This window comes from Phyllobates terribilis, unplaced genomic scaffold, assembly GCF_046119375.1.
Source record: "Phyllobates terribilis strain yellow unplaced genomic scaffold, ASM4611937v1 Scaffold_2__4_contigs__length_985480577, whole genome shotgun sequence".
NCBI classification, from domain to species: domain Eukaryota; kingdom Metazoa; phylum Chordata; class Amphibia; order Anura; family Dendrobatidae; genus Phyllobates; species Phyllobates terribilis.
Genome location: NW_027362762.1, coordinates 695,782,229 through 695,797,758, shown reverse-complemented (window position 1 = coordinate 695,797,758; position 15,530 = coordinate 695,782,229). Strand labels below are relative to the sequence as shown.

General features: G+C 43.0%; 1 protein-coding gene across 3 annotated transcripts in view; it reads left to right on the top strand.

The window, feature by feature from the left end:
• NGF (nerve growth factor) overlaps window positions 1-5,315 on the top strand; it is a 135,762-nt gene extending 130,447 nt beyond the window's left edge. For all 3 annotated transcript variants that reach the window (XM_073670700.1, XM_073670701.1, XM_073670702.1), the window contains exon 3: window positions 4,227-5,315. In XM_073670700.1, the coding sequence (XP_073526801.1) occupies window positions 4,227-4,937 (711 nt within the window). In that variant the 3' untranslated portion in view covers window positions 4,938-5,315. The remainder of the gene's footprint in view (window positions 1-4,226) is intronic.
• Window positions 5,316-15,530: the final 10,215 nt, after the last annotated feature.

Below are 15,530 nucleotides of genomic sequence, written 5' to 3'. Positions count from 1 at the left end.
CTTATAGAGTCGAAACGTGTTTTATGCTAATAAAATTAAAATTTGGTTATTTACTATATTCTCGCATCCTACCTACTGTGTTCTGGGAGCGCATACCACCTTGTGAATAATTACATATAAGAATGATATAAAGAACTTTTTATGTTTGGTCAAGTGATTCTACTTCTCATCCCTTATTCCTTCTTTGACATACAGTACTCCTTAGCATTTTCTCTACTGCCTTTTGGACTCTAACAAAAGCTTAAATATTATTAGTTATTGTATTGTAAGCTATTTAGTGGTTTTGAGCTCTTTAATGACCAGGAGTTTTTTTTTTCAGTTTTGTGCTTTCATTATTTCCTTTCCTTCTTCGAAGAGCCTTAACTTTTCATTTTTCTATTGACGTAGATATATGAGGGCTTGTTTTTTGCAGGATGACACCATTTATTTTGCTATACAAAATTCCAAGAGGGATGAAGTAGTGAGAAAAAGGAATTCTGATATTTTTTTTTTTTTTTGGAAAGGAGGGGTGCGGTTGTTTTTAGTGTTCATTTAGCTGTAAAATTGATCTGGAAATATGATTGTCCAGGTTATTGCGATTTACAGCGATAGCAAAATTGCTTTTATTTTTTTTATATTTAAGTGATGAAAAAAGACTGAATTTTTTGAGAAAAAAAATTTATATATTTTTACATTATCTCAGTTTTCATAGACAGTTTTTTATAAACCTAAATTAAGCAGTTCTGATCAGAAGACCGGCCAGTCGGGCTGGGTATTGCTATCAGAGCGCAGACCATATATTACTAATCTGTGAACTTGGCCTAAGACTAATATTGTAACTTCACGATTAAATATATGAGACATTAATAGGAAAGCACACACTTAAGTGGCAATTACATATTTTGTTTTTCATTTTTCATTGATGTGTTTTTATTTTCTTGCTTTGTTCCACAGCTATATATGTATATACAGTAACAAAACATATGCAGTAGTGTGTATATACGGTTTCACTTTGCTGGAATAGCTCTTGCTGTGAGCGCTGTTCTGGATTATACACTAGAATATTCCAGATATTTCCACAGAAGAAAAAAATGCAGAAAGTGTTTGATGTGCTATATAAAACTGGCCACGCTTTGATTTTCTGGCCTCTATAATAGCTTCCTCATGACAAATAGGTCACTTGTTAACTTTAACAGGGATAAAATTCAGACACACATAATTTGCCATCTGATCTGTATTACATTGGCCATGAGGATAGTAAGCAATGTATGTAGGTGGTAGTAGACATAATAATTTTGGGCAAGACAAACATCTATAAATGACTTTTTACAGACACTGTAATCATTTTTCATCAGATGGATTATGGGATTGCAGCAAATTTATAGGATTAAAGGGTTAGAAAAGAGAATCTTTGTTTGTCAACCGAGGATTGATTGACAAGTTTTGATCTTTTGTCTTTGTCTCTGCATCGGAGTAAATCTGCAGTGAATGTGTGTCACATATTGTAAAGGAAATATTATTAGTATCACTAACACCAGTGACTCAAGATTCAGGCTATTGAAGGCATTCTTTTCATTTATCTCAATTCCTGTCATTAATACAAACTGACAGCATAATTATATTCTGTTTTTACAACATGTTTATCTTACTTTTACCTAGCTTTATTTAAAACAAAAACCTAAAGAGATGAAGTGGAATATAAGTTGGTGTGCATGCAGCGTGTAGGCGCATGTTCACACTGGCCACTAAACTGACAAAACCTAAGATAAAAACAAAATAAGCAAATACCCATCAGTATATAAACAAATGGCAATAGTGCATGAAAATAATATAGGGTATTTCAGTTAATGAGTACCATGTATTATTTTCATGTACTATTTGCTTATTTTATTTTTATCTTAGATTTTATCTATTTTTTTTTTCAGAATCGAGTAGAATGATTCTTTTTAACTAGTTATTATTATTTTAGTTTATTACAAAGACATAGCACTGGATAGTATTTAGGAATTTGAAGGGAAAACTATCTAATCAATTGAATCAGCTCCCCCTGCTCTAAAACATCATGCCTGCAGACTGGACTGTATTGGTGTCCAATGCAGTCCAGTCTGCAGGCACCATGTTATAGAGCAGGGGGAGCTGATCCAATTGATTATATAGTTTTGTGAGAAAAGATTCAGCATAACCTGTGTTTTAATCATCTAAATCTCTGCTCGTTCTGGCATTTTTGGTTCAGCTGGCGGTCCTATCAGTGACCGACCACTTTCTTTGTATAAGTGTACATACAGAGATAACTGTCAATCACTGATAAGACCGCCCACTAGACAAAAAATCCCAAAAGAGCAGAGGTTTAAATGAATAAGACACAGGTTATACAGAATCCTTTTTCACAAAACTATATATTGATCTCCTCTGCTCTCCCGGCTTTATAACAGGATGTCTGCAGATTGGACTGAAATCTTATGGTGACAGGTTCCTTTTTAAGGGGCTGTCTGCTCCGTATAACCTAATAGGGCATAAAAGATGATCTCTCCAGACTTTCCACTATTAACTAGATCAAAGACTTGCACCATAAATGATGTTTCCGTCTCTTTGATCCAATTGGTTGAAGCAATTTATTTCATTGTGAGCAGTGTAAGGCTTTATTTTCCCGGTAGGAAATGAGAACATACTGCCCACTCTCCCTGTGATGATTGATTCCCCTTAGCTTATTATTGGAAAAAGGGGAGTTTAATGTCCTACTTAAACCACCCCTTAAGTGGTCTCTTCACATAATACATAAAATGACGATTTAATGTGCCTTTACATACTTATATTTGCTCTAGTTTTATTCTTATCTATCTATAGGAAATTTAAAATTCTTAAATTCTTCCATTCTCTATCTGTAGTTTTCAGTTGTCTCGCAGTTATTTATTGCTCTCCTGTCTTTATATAGCTCTCTCCCAAAAGCAAGGAGCAGCATGGATGATATTGCAGAGCAGGTCTGAGCAGTGTAGCTGTGAATACAGCACAGGTTTAGATAAAAATCCTTTCTAGAAAACATTTTGCACCATCTCTCTTAGCATCTCTCTGCTTCTCTTATATCCTCCCATTGTCCATAGACTCCGCTGAGAGATCAAATTATAGATACCTATTAAACTGGCATCTTGCTTTGAAAAATATGAATTTTAGTTCTTTTCTGTGGAATTAATTCATTTTGGGGTTCAGCAAAAGTAAGAAGAGATGGCATAAGTTGAGAGAGAAAAAATGTTATATAATATATATTTATTTGGTTGCAGTATTGATTTATGTAAAGTCTAATTAAATGACAGTGACCATTTAAGGGCAGTTAGATGTAATTCTCTAAGGCTGGGTTCACACCATATTCTGATCTAAGATATAAAACTTTGGACTCCATTTAACCTCCTTTCTGGCAGTTTCCATCTTTTTAGCTGTATATAATAGCATGGCAGACTAAGCTAGGTACAATTTTTCATGTTTTGGACTTTTTAATATATTTCAGAGGTTTGCCAAATTGAAGTTAGTGGCTCCATCTAGTGAACGTCTGAATACCTTTTTATTTATGTATTTAAAAAAAGCCCGAGATGCAGTGCTGGGCGAGGACTAGGACATGGAGGACCAGCCTAAACCATCATGTCTTAATTACTGGCTTGTTTAATAAAATTAAAGGAAACTGGAAACCAAACCTCTCCTTGAAATTGATACATGTGTACTACTAGGACCTCTAGAATGTACTGCAAACTATTTTATTATTAAAGTGGTTGTCCGCTTTCAGCTATCTTCTGCCAACAGGCTCAGTTTGGTGTGAAAGAAACAAAAAACAAATTGAGCTTTACTTGCCCCTGCTGGATCCAGGGCTGTGTCTCACAGATGTCCTGGTCTCTGTTTGGTTGCAGCAGTGACGTTGACATAGCTGCAGCCAGTCATCTTTTTTTTTTTAACTGAGTCTATGGGCAGAAGTTTGATGAAAGCGGACAACTTCTTTCAAATTTATACATATTGTATTATGACTGGAGTAGCCAGAATTTTATCATTTAATTTCAGGGTTATTTTTTGTTATATTTTTCCTTAAAATTTGAACATATACCTTACTAATGAAATTTTAGATATAGTTCCCCAATTTTTTGCCGGCAAATATCTAACAGAATTTTGCAACACAATACTATTGCTGCTAATATTACTAACAATCTGCAATCAATGTTTTTGGTATATTTTTTACTCTGTTTTTTCTTTTTCCTTTTAATTCCTAGGCGGAAAGAGTAATGTCCATGTTGTACTACACTCTGATCATAGCATTTCTGATCGGCATCCAGGCTGCACCAAAGACTAAGGACCATGCCCCAGCCGGCTCATCAGCAAAACATCGTATTCAGCATCATCACACACATCGAACGAAGTCTCTTCACCGACATCATGGCAGAATAGAAACAAATGAACCTGCATCTTCTCACAACATTACAGTTGACCCTAAACTTTTCAGAAAGAGGAAATTTCGCTCTCCAAGGGTTTTATTTAGCACCCAACCTCCACCATTGTCAGAGGACCTACGAAACTTGGAATATTTAGATGATGAGGAATCGCTCAATAAAACTATCAGAGCTAAAAGAACAGTGCATCCAGTGCTTCATCGTGGGGAGTATTCAGTATGCGATAGCGTCAGTATGTGGGTTGGAGAAAAAAACACAGCCACTGACATCAAAGGCAAGGAAGTAACTGTGTTGGGGGAAGTCAATATTAATAATAACGTTTTTAAGCAGTACTTTTTTGAAACCAGGTGTAGAGATCCAAAGCCAGTTTCAAGTGGATGCCGTGGTATTGATTCAAAGCATTGGAACTCCTATTGCACCACTACGCATACATTTGTCAAAGCTTTGACAATGGAAGGGAAGCAAGCAGCGTGGAGGTTCATACGGATAGACACAGCTTGTGTCTGTGTACTCAGCAGGAAGGGCCGACCATAAGTAGACACTTCTTGCTGTTCCATCCTCTCCCCACCCCTACCTCAGCCTGTAAATTATTTTAAATTATATGGACTGCATGATATATTTAAAATTTTTACTGTAAAAAAAAGAGACTATTTATTAAATACTTTTCAAAATGGGTTGGTTTATTTTTTTTATGCTTTACTATTCTGGTAGTAACATTTTGAGATTTACCCCTTTTAATTTACAAATTTGAAATAAAAGAAGAAACTAAAAAAGATGCCACAACGATTTATTACAAGTTGGTGTTTTTTTCTTATAATCCATTTGCCCAAAAGAAATCATTTGATGTTCATCATTAATTGCAGAAAATGTATGAATATTGTCAGATTTAATTTCTAGTAAAATTGATTTCTCAATTCTCTTTTACGAACACCAGTAGGTAAAAGGAAACAGGCTGGCATGCTAGCAAAAATAAATATTATATATCCTGCATTTGATATTTTTATTTTATTTTTTTTAGCCATTTATATTTTCATTTGAAACGCAAGTGTTTCAGAGTAAACATACATTGAAAAGCAGGTGGGGACTATGGTGTTTCAGTTGACTAATTCGATATGCTCCCCAGCCGGCTTCTCCACGCCCCTCTCCAACTGAATGACTAGTCTCTCTCTATGTGAGCATATAAGGAGAGAACTGTAAGTCATGTAAATAAAAATTAATATTGCCCTCATCGTTCTGACTCTTGTGGGGTGGGGAGTTTGCTAAAGCATTATTTTCCTCACTCTTTCCAGTGTGGTAAGAATAACATTAAAGGCCTTAATGTGGGCACAAAAATGCACCTGAATTATGCTTCTGTAACACTGGTCTTATAATATAAAAACAGATAAACCTGAGTGGGTTTGTTTGTCATGGCTTTCAGCATTATTACTAGTGTTGAGCCACCCCCGTAGTGTTCGAGTTCGGTTCGGTTCGTCGAACACCCGTGTGTTCGCCGAACTGTTCGTCGAACTGTTCGTCGAACACCTTCGAACACCGTTAAAACCAATGGCAGGCAAACAAAAACACATAGAAACACATAGAAAACACCTTCAAAGGTGTCCAAAAGCTGACAAACTGCTCAGAAGACATAACTAACACATGGAAAAGTGACAAGTACATATAGTCATGCGAAAAGAAAAGAGGTGGAGGAGTAAAAGGAGGGGGAGACACAGATATAGGCATGTCATGCCCTTCTAAAATCCAAAAAGTGAGAAGCTGACACGTTCAGTCCGCTCCTGCCCGTGCCACCTCCGTGTCGCCGGGTTTGTGCCAGAGCCGCAGTGAACCCTGACGGCCAGCCCCCCTCTCCCAATACTGGTGCCTGTCCGCTGGTGGGTCGAGCGAGCCCCACTGTGGTGGAGGCAGCTCTAAGCTTTTTAATTTAAATTGTCTCTCTAATTTGAATGAATACACTTTAAATCCATTTACAAGGATCTATTGGAGGGCAAGTCTCATGCTAGCAGCCGCGTAATTCCAGCTCCAGTAGCGTCCACTAAAGCTGCTGCAGTTAAAAAGCTTTTATAAGGATCGAGCTCGGCTGTCCACCGCAAGGCATCCTACTGCCAGTCCCAGCCCCTATGCCTTGGGGTGCCTCCTGATGCTCTTCACTGAGTATCCCGTGGTCCCGAAGCATTTCCTTTGAAAAAATTAAGTGTCCAAACTACAGGTGGTGTAGCTTGCTTAACAGCCGGGATAATCCGCTGACTAGCAGACACTGCTACTAGGCACAAAGTATTTCCTGGGCTAGATGCAGTTAAAAATTTGTAATTAGATACTCTCGTTGGATGCTGAGAAAGCATTCCATAGAGTCTCCTGGCACGCCATATATGATTCTCTTAAAAAGCTTGGGGTAGGGGTCTAGGGGACCCTTTTATAGCCAAAATCACAGCCCTGTATCACAATACGTCACCTAGGCTGAAGATAAATGGAACTGTAGCACCCTGAGGGCTCGGTTGCTACAGAGGTATTGCACCTCACCCAGAGGTGTGATATCTCACTCTCAGGTAAGGATGGAGTGTGGATCAGGACCCGACACCTGCATGCATTACACCACATTGCCGTGGGGCAGGGCGACCAATATGCCTCTGAGATGGGCACGACAGTCCCTGTCCCTGGCTGGAGTGGGGGGAGGGAACACTGAGGAAGGGGAACCCTGTAGTGCAGGAGCAGGGAGGAAGCAGTTCCTGGGTGCATTGAGAAGGGAGTATAAAAGGTGGGCACCATCTTAGTTCAGTGCAGAGAAGTCTGAGCAGAAGTGGCAGAGAGCAGGGGCTCTGCATGAGCTCTGCTCCGGAGGCGGGCCTAGTAACAGAGGCCCAGGCCTGGAAGAGGGAGAAGGAAGGAAGAGGAGCGGAGAAGGCTCCAGGAACGAGGAATGAAGGGATCCCAGGGGTGCGGACGGGCGAGTCGCCACCGCACGCCCGAATCCACCTGCGTGGAGGGGTCAGGCCAAAGGGGGAGACCGGTCCCCGAAACTAGTGGAGGCAGGAAACGACCCTCAGCTAGAAACCGGAGGCTGTGACATTTTATGTGGCGCAGCCCCTCGCTACACCCGCTAGGAAGGCACCACATAGGGTCAGGGAAACTGGCGCCAAGTTTACCAAGAGGAGGCCCGAGGCAGCCGGACAGAAGGGTTGGTAAGAAAGGCCAGACAAAGGACACACAAAGGGGGTCCTGTGAAGCGCTCCAAAGTTATCTGAGAGTTGTCTGAGCCCCTCACCTGGTGAGCACAGTACGACGTGGGCAGCCGTTACCTGCAGACGTGGTCTGGATAATAAGAACTGTGAGTAAAGGCCCTGGACTGCATCACTGACTCTGTGTCGTTACTTCTGCTGCCCTGCACCATCACCCCCATCCTCCGCATACACTGCCCTGAGGCTATACTCCTCCCGTGGGGAGTTATGCTACGCTCTGCTGCACCCACAACACCAGCCTCAGCGGTCTGCCCTGCAGCGGCGGTTCACTCTGACCGCAATCCACGGGTGGCGTAGTCGGACATTTAAACATCAAAACCACATAAATAGTTCCGCCACTGGTTTGACCACCCTGAGCCACGGAACCGGGTCGCCGCCACGAAGACTACAACCACCAGCATCCACCAAAAAGGGTCCGGCTCCGGGTGTCCCAAGGCCCAGGGGGTGCATCAGAACATTTTCATCACCTTTCGCAATCACCAATGGGACAAGGCAGGGATGTCCTCTGTCCCCTCTCTTATACATCCTAGTGACGGAGCACCTGCTCTCATCAATTCGCCATAACCCCAATATTAGGTGGATTGAGGTGGGAGGCACCGAGCACAAGTGCTCTCTATTTGCTGATGATGTCCTAGTATATATCACTCAATCACATATATCCATCCATGCTGTTATGGCTGAAATAGATCACTTTGTTACATGGTCAAATTTTAAAATCAATGCAGCGAAGTCTGAGGCCCTCGATGTCTCCCTCCCCAAATCCATATAGGATTCCATCCAGTCCAACTTTCCCTTTGCCTGGCCCTCACAGGGTATCAAATACTTAGGAATTCCTATTCATAGAGACCTCTCCCATCTATGTTATCTTAATTTTGGGCCCTTTATTGAACAACTCCATACAGACCACGGTTGGCAAGTTAGAACTGTAAGATTCACTACGTGAACCACTGGTGTTTTGTGGAAAAGCACATGTACACCGCGTTAAAATTATTATGCAAAAAGTGTTTAGGAGTGATAAGGGAAGAATTTGTTTGTTTGTCAGTTAAACTCATTGATGGTGATGTGTGTCAGGGCTCTTTATATCACTGTAAGCAATTGCAGACACCTGTGCTAATTAGTTTGGCAGGTGTGTCCAATGAAAGGCAAGACTACTTAAGAAGGCTGTCTCACATTATTAAGCAGCCTACATTTTCTGCCAAAATGGGAAAGAAAAAGGATGTGTCGGCTGCTGAGAAGCAACAAATTGTGGAGTGTTTAGGTCAAGGCATGACTACAATCAACATTGTGCGATGATCAGGATGAAGTGTCTTGGCAATCAAGAAGTATGTAGCTGATTCACAGTACACACGTGTGCGTGCTGATAAGGGCAAATTGAGGACTCTTTCCTACAGGCAATTACGTCAGGTTAAAAGAGCAGCGGCAAAAAAGCCTTGTCATAGCAGCAGACAAGTTTTTGAAGCTGCTGGTGCCTCCAACGTCCCCCGAACAACGAGATGCAGAGTCCTTCAGAGGTTTGCAGCTGTGCATACACCATCCTGTCGACCTCCTCTATCCACTTCACACAAGCAGAAACGGCTCCAGTGGGCCAAACATTACATGAAGACTGATTTCAAAACTGTTTTGTTCACGGATGAGTGCCGTGCAGCGCTCGATGGTCCAGATGGATGGAGTGGAGGATGGCTGGTTGATGGACACCCCACGCAAACACGGCTACAGCGCCAACAAGGAGGAGGTGGAGTAATGTTTTGGGCTGGAATCATGGGGAGAGAGATTGTCGGCCCTTTTAGGATCCCTGAAGGCGCTAAAGATGAACTCCATAATGTATGTGGATTTTCTCAAACAGCACTTCCTGCCATGGTTCAAGAAGAAGAACCGTGTATTTCACAGCAAGATCATTTTTTTGCATGATAATGCACCATCTCATGCTGCACATAAAACATCTGCATCTCTGGCTGATATGGGCATAAAAGGGGACAAACTTATGGTGTGACCCCCATGCTCCCCTGACCTCTACCCCATTCAGAACCTCTGGAACATCATCAAAAGGAGTGTCTATGATGGCGGGAGGCAGTTCACATCTAAGCAACAGCTCTGGGAGGGTATTCTGTCCTCATGCAAAACAATTGAAGCAAAAACCATCCAAAACCTGACAAATTCAATGGACGAGAGAGTTCAGAAGCTCCTTTCGAACAAGGGGTCCTATGTGAAAATGTAACATCACCTAAAATAAAGTTTTGAGTTGAAAACTGTTTGATTTCAGTTTCTAATAACCTGCTAATGCTTATAATTTCAAAAATGACCATTTTTTTGGTCTTTATTAAAATGAAAAGGTTGATCGAAAAGTTTGGGGGATCTAAGAGTGTGGCAACCCAGTAGTCATGATTACTTCGAATTCTGACAATATGAGGGTCATGTTGCAGGTAGTGCAGCAAGAAGGCACTTATGTGTCTTGCGTATCTCGGAGCCCCAAAATTATTTTCCAGGCTAGATGCAGCTAAAAATTATTATTAATTTTAAATCTGGTGGAGCTTAGTATAGATGGCCTAATAGGATCAGTGCTGCACACTGCTACAAAGCCCAAATTATTTTCCAGTCAAGATACAGATAAACATGATTAGTAATTTTAAATCTGGTGGAGCTTATTATAGATGGCCTAATAGAATCAGTGCTGCACACTGCTACAAAGCCCAAATTATTTTCCAGCCAAGATACAGATAAACATGATTAGTAATTTGAAAGCTTAAAATGGTTGGTAGGGTGATTTTAACCAATCATCAAGCTTTTACTCTCCCCAGGATGACACAGGGGTAGAAAAGTCGTTTCAGATCCATGATTTGTTCATCTTTATGAACGTGAGTCTGTCTACATTATCAGTGGAGAGCCGTGTGCGCTTATCTGTCAGCACACCACCAGCAGCGCTGAACACACGTTCAGACAGAACGCTGGCTGCGGGGCATGACAAGATCTCCAAGGCGTAAGTGGCTAGCTCCGGCCATTTATCCAGATTGGAAGCCCAAAAAGAGCAAGGGTCCAGTGACACAGTCATGGCTTCAATGTTTACTTGGAGATACTCCTGTACCATCGTCTCTAGGCGTTGACTATGTGTCAGACTTCTTGTCTCCTGTGGCCTTGCAAAGGATGGGCTAAAAAAGTGGTGAAATGATTCTGCAAAATTGATGTTACCAGCAGATACTGTGGTTCTGTTACGGTTTGAATGCTGAACACTTGACGGTCCCACGGTTGGCAAGTTGGAACTGTGAGATTCACTACGTGCACCACTGGTGTTTTGTGGAAAAGCACATGTAAGATTCTGCAACAGTCTCTGCTGATACTCCTGCATGCATGCATCCCTTTCTATGGCAGGAATAATTTCTGCAAATTTACTTTTGTACCGGGGATCTAACAGTGTGGCAACCCAGTAGTCAGGATTATTTCTAATTCTCACAATTCGAGGGTCATGTTGCAGGTAGTGCAGAAAGAAGGCACTCATGTGTGTTGCGCATCCAGGAGCACCAAGTCCCTGTTGTGTTGGTGGCGAGGTAACAATCATGCTTCCTTCCTCTGTCCTCTCCCCCCAACCTCGCACAACAGAAATGTGATCAAGGTCTCCCTCATGTGATGAGTCTTCCATCAGTTCGTCCTCCACTTCTTCCTGGGCTCCTGCACCTTCCTCACTAGTTTGGCTGCTACCATGCGCCCTGGTAAAACCATCTGCCCCACCCTCACATGCCTGCCGCCTTGGTGCTGCCGACCGTCAGGACCTTGCAGATGTTAGCACTTCCGCATACAACTCCTCCTCCTCTACTTCCTCCACCTCCTCTTGTGCCACCACCTGACTCCGAATTCTGTTTAACATGTGCTCCAGCATGTAAATCACCGGAATAGTCATGCTGATAATGGCATCGTCAGCACTAAACATCTTCGTCGCCATTTCAAAACTGTGCAGAAGGGTCATAGGTCCCTGATCTGAGACCACTCCTCCAGCGTGATTTGCCCCACCTCTGGATCTCGTTGGCCCAGGTTATACGTCAGAACGTATTGCACCAGGGCTTGTCGGTGCTGCCACAGTCGCTGCAACATGTGCAGAGTTGAATTCCACCGGGTAGGCACATCGCATTTCAGCCGGTGAAGTGGCAGGCCCAACGACTTCTGTAGAGATGTAAGTCGCTGAGCTGCGGGATGCGAACGGCGGAATTGAGCACACAGCGACCGTGCCCTCTGCAGAAGGCCATCTAGTCTGGGATAGTGGGCTAAAAATTGCTGGACAACCAGGTTCAACACGTGATCCATACAAGGCACGTGTGTGACATTGCCCCGGCGAAGGGCCGCACCCAGGTTTGCAGCATTGTCGCACACGGCCTTCCCTGGTTTCAGGTCCAGTGGAGACAACCATTCATGAAATTGGTTCTCCAGAGCTGACCACAACTCCTCAGCTGTGTGACTCACATTTCCCAGACATTTCAAAGTAAAAACCGCCTGATGACGTTGAGCCCTACTGCCAGCATAGTAAGGAGGTGTGCAGGATCCCTTCTGCGCAGTTAGAAAGCTTGTGGCATGACCAGACAGGCTTTGGGTGCAGGTGGAAGACCGAGAGGAGGTTGAGGAGGCAGAAGCAGTGGAGGAACTTTGACATAAAGAGGATTGACGCACAACTCGTGGGGACGGCAAGACTTGGACAGCAGCCCCTTGTCCTGCTGTCACCATAGTTACCCAGTGCCCAGTCAGCGACATGTAACGCCCCTGTCCATGCCTACTCGTCCAAGTGTCTGTGGTGAAATGCACCCTGTCACACACAGAGTTTCTCAAAGAAGCGGTGATGTTGTGTGCGACATGCTGGTGGAGCGCAGGCACACCTTTCTTTGAGAAGTAGTGCCGACTGGGCATCTGGTACTGGGGCACTGCGACGGACATAAGGTCTCGAAAATCCTCTGTGTCCACCAGGCGGAAAGGCAGCATTTCTGTAGCCAAGAGCTTGCAGATGGTGAAATTCAACCTCTTAGCTTTCTCATGACTAGGAGGAAATGGTCTTTTACTTGTCCACATCTGAGGGACCGAGGGCTGGCTATTGTGCTTAGACGGGGTTGATAAGGGTGTCCCCGGCAAACTGCCGGTCTGTGAGGAAGATGCAGGCAGACATGTTAGGTTGCCTTCATCCAAAGGTGGTGCTATCGATGTCGGACAGCGCTCAACACCAGCTGGTGTTACCACCTCCAAAGAAAATGATGACCTGCCAATCACGCTGGCTGTTGCGGGTAAAGAGGTGGCAGGTCTGCGCCCCAAAACAGGTGTGACTGCTGTCCCCCCAGTCACAGAGAATGAAGAGGCCGCGGATGCACAAGATATGGCAGACGGTGGTTGGCCCGGCCGGCTAGGCCGCATTGTAGCACACTGAGCTTCCCACTGCAACTTATGCTTCATGTCCATGTGCCGGTTCATGCATGAAGTACTCAAACTATGTATTTTTTGGCCTCTACTTAGCTTTTGCTGACAAATGTTACAGATAACACGAGTTGGGTCATCTTTATCGATCTGAAAAAATGCCCAGGCTATGCAAGGCTTAGCACCCATGCGACCTGAAGAGCTACCACGACTTGTGGTGAGAGGCAGAGTTGTGTTTGAGGATGCAGTTGTTGACGTGCTTCCAGTACTACGTCTCTGTCCAGGAAGGCGCAACCTGACCTCGTCGTCACTAGCATCTTTCTCCACCTCCTCTGCTGACCTCATCTCTTGGCTGACTGTGGGTTGACAGTAAGTGGGATCTCCAACCTCATCATCATCACCCTGTGCGTTATCACACCCGTCGTCCTCAGAGCCAACCTGTTCCTGCCCTGACAAAAAACTAAAGTTGTCGCTCCAATCAGGTATTTGAGTCTCATCATCGTCTTCCTCATTGTCTCCACCAACAGGAGTTACAGTTTGGGAATGAGGGTCTACATTATGGTCAGAACCTTCTGCGTCTGGTCCTGGATCCGACTCATAAAGATTCTTGGCATCAGTGCAGATCATTTCCTCGTCTGGATTCACAGAAGCGCTGGAGTCGACCTCTGATTCCCAGGCTATAGTATGAGTAAACAGCTCTGCAGACTCAACCATCTGTTCTACCTCATACTCAGACGGGCAGCTGGCGATTTGGGAGCTGTGAGGAAGCAAGTGCGATTGGGGTGACACTTTTGAGGACTGGAGTATTTGTGATGTTGAAGTTGATGTGGAGGAGAGCCCACTTAAAGGAGCACTTGATATCCGTTGAAGCACCTGCTGTTTTTGTGCCTCATCTGGAATTTGTAGCGATTGGCGTGGCCGTAAGAAAGGGATCTTATCACATTGTCCGCTAAAAGAAGTAGACATTTTAGTTTGGCTGGAAGGTGGTCTTTCTTCTGCAGATGTTACTGTTGCTTTAACACCTACCCCACGGACACAACCTTTTTTCCCCTTCCCAATACGCCTATTCCCCTTTCCACCAGCAGCAGGCCTTTTTCCACCCATTTTGGTGGTTAACTAATTCACAACTCTGGAGTTGTTTGCACAAAAAAACAATGGATGGGAACCGAGCAGAGCTGAGTGGCCAAACTGTGGTATTAGGCCAAAACTATTGGCTGGGTTAGATGCAGAAAAAAATTATATTCAATTTGCAACCTGATGGAGGTCAGTATAGATGGACTAATAGAACAAGTCCCACACACAGTTAGAAGCCCAAATATTTTTTCAGAGGTAGATGCAGAAAAAAATTGTATTCAGTTTGCTACCTGATGGAGGTCAGTATAGATGGACTAATAGAACAAGTCCTACACACAGCTAGAAGCCCAAATATTTTTTCAGAGGTAGATGCAGAAAAAAAATATATTCAGTTTGCAACCTGATGGAGGTCAGTATAGATGGAATAATAGAGAAAGTCCCACACACTGCTAGAAGGCCAAATATTTTTTCAGAGCTAGATGCAGACAAAAAATTATTTTTAATTTGCAACCTGATGGAGGTCAGTATAGATGGACTAATAGATAAAGTCCCACACACTGCTAGAAGGCCAAATATTTTTTCAGAGCTAGATGCAGAAAAAAAATATATTCAGTTTGCAACCTGATGGAGGTCAGTATAGATGGACTAATAGAACAAGTCCCACACACAGCTAGAAGCCCAAATATTTTTTCAGAGGTAGATGCAGAAAAAAATTATATTCAGTTTGCAACCTGATGGAGGTCTGTATAGATGGTTTAATAGAACAATTCCCACACACAGCTAGAAGCCCAAATATTTTTTCAGAGGTAGATGCAGAAAAAAATTATATTCAGTTTGCAACCTGATGGAGGTCTGTATAGATGTATTAATAGAACAAGTCCCACACACAGCTAGAAGCCCAATATTTTTTCAGAGGTAGATGCAGAAAAAAAATATATTCAGTTTGCAACCTGATGGAGGTCAGTATAGATGGACTAATAGAGAAAGTCCCACACACTGCTAGAAGGCCAAATATTTTTTCAGAGCTAGATGCAGACAAAAAATTATTTTTAATTTGCAACCTGATGGAGGTCAGTATAGATGGACTAATAGAGAAAGTCCCACACACTGCTAGAAGGCCAAATATTTTTTCAGAGCTAGATGCAGAAAAAAATTATATTCTGTTTGCAACCTGATGGAGGTCAGTATAGATGGACTAATTGTTATGTTCTGCTACCAAAGCTAAGGAAAGAGAGGAGATCTGTCCCCACTATAGGACTCAGCTGAATCCCTACGATGTAACAGGGAACCTGATCCTGCGATCAGACCTGCTAAAGTCCTAATCTAGTCTGTACGGAGACCTATAGATGTGGGGAGGGAATCCCTACAAGTACTAAGGACTGGAAGGAATATGGGACACCTCCTAACAGAAATAGTAGCAGACAGACGAACAAACAAAATAGAT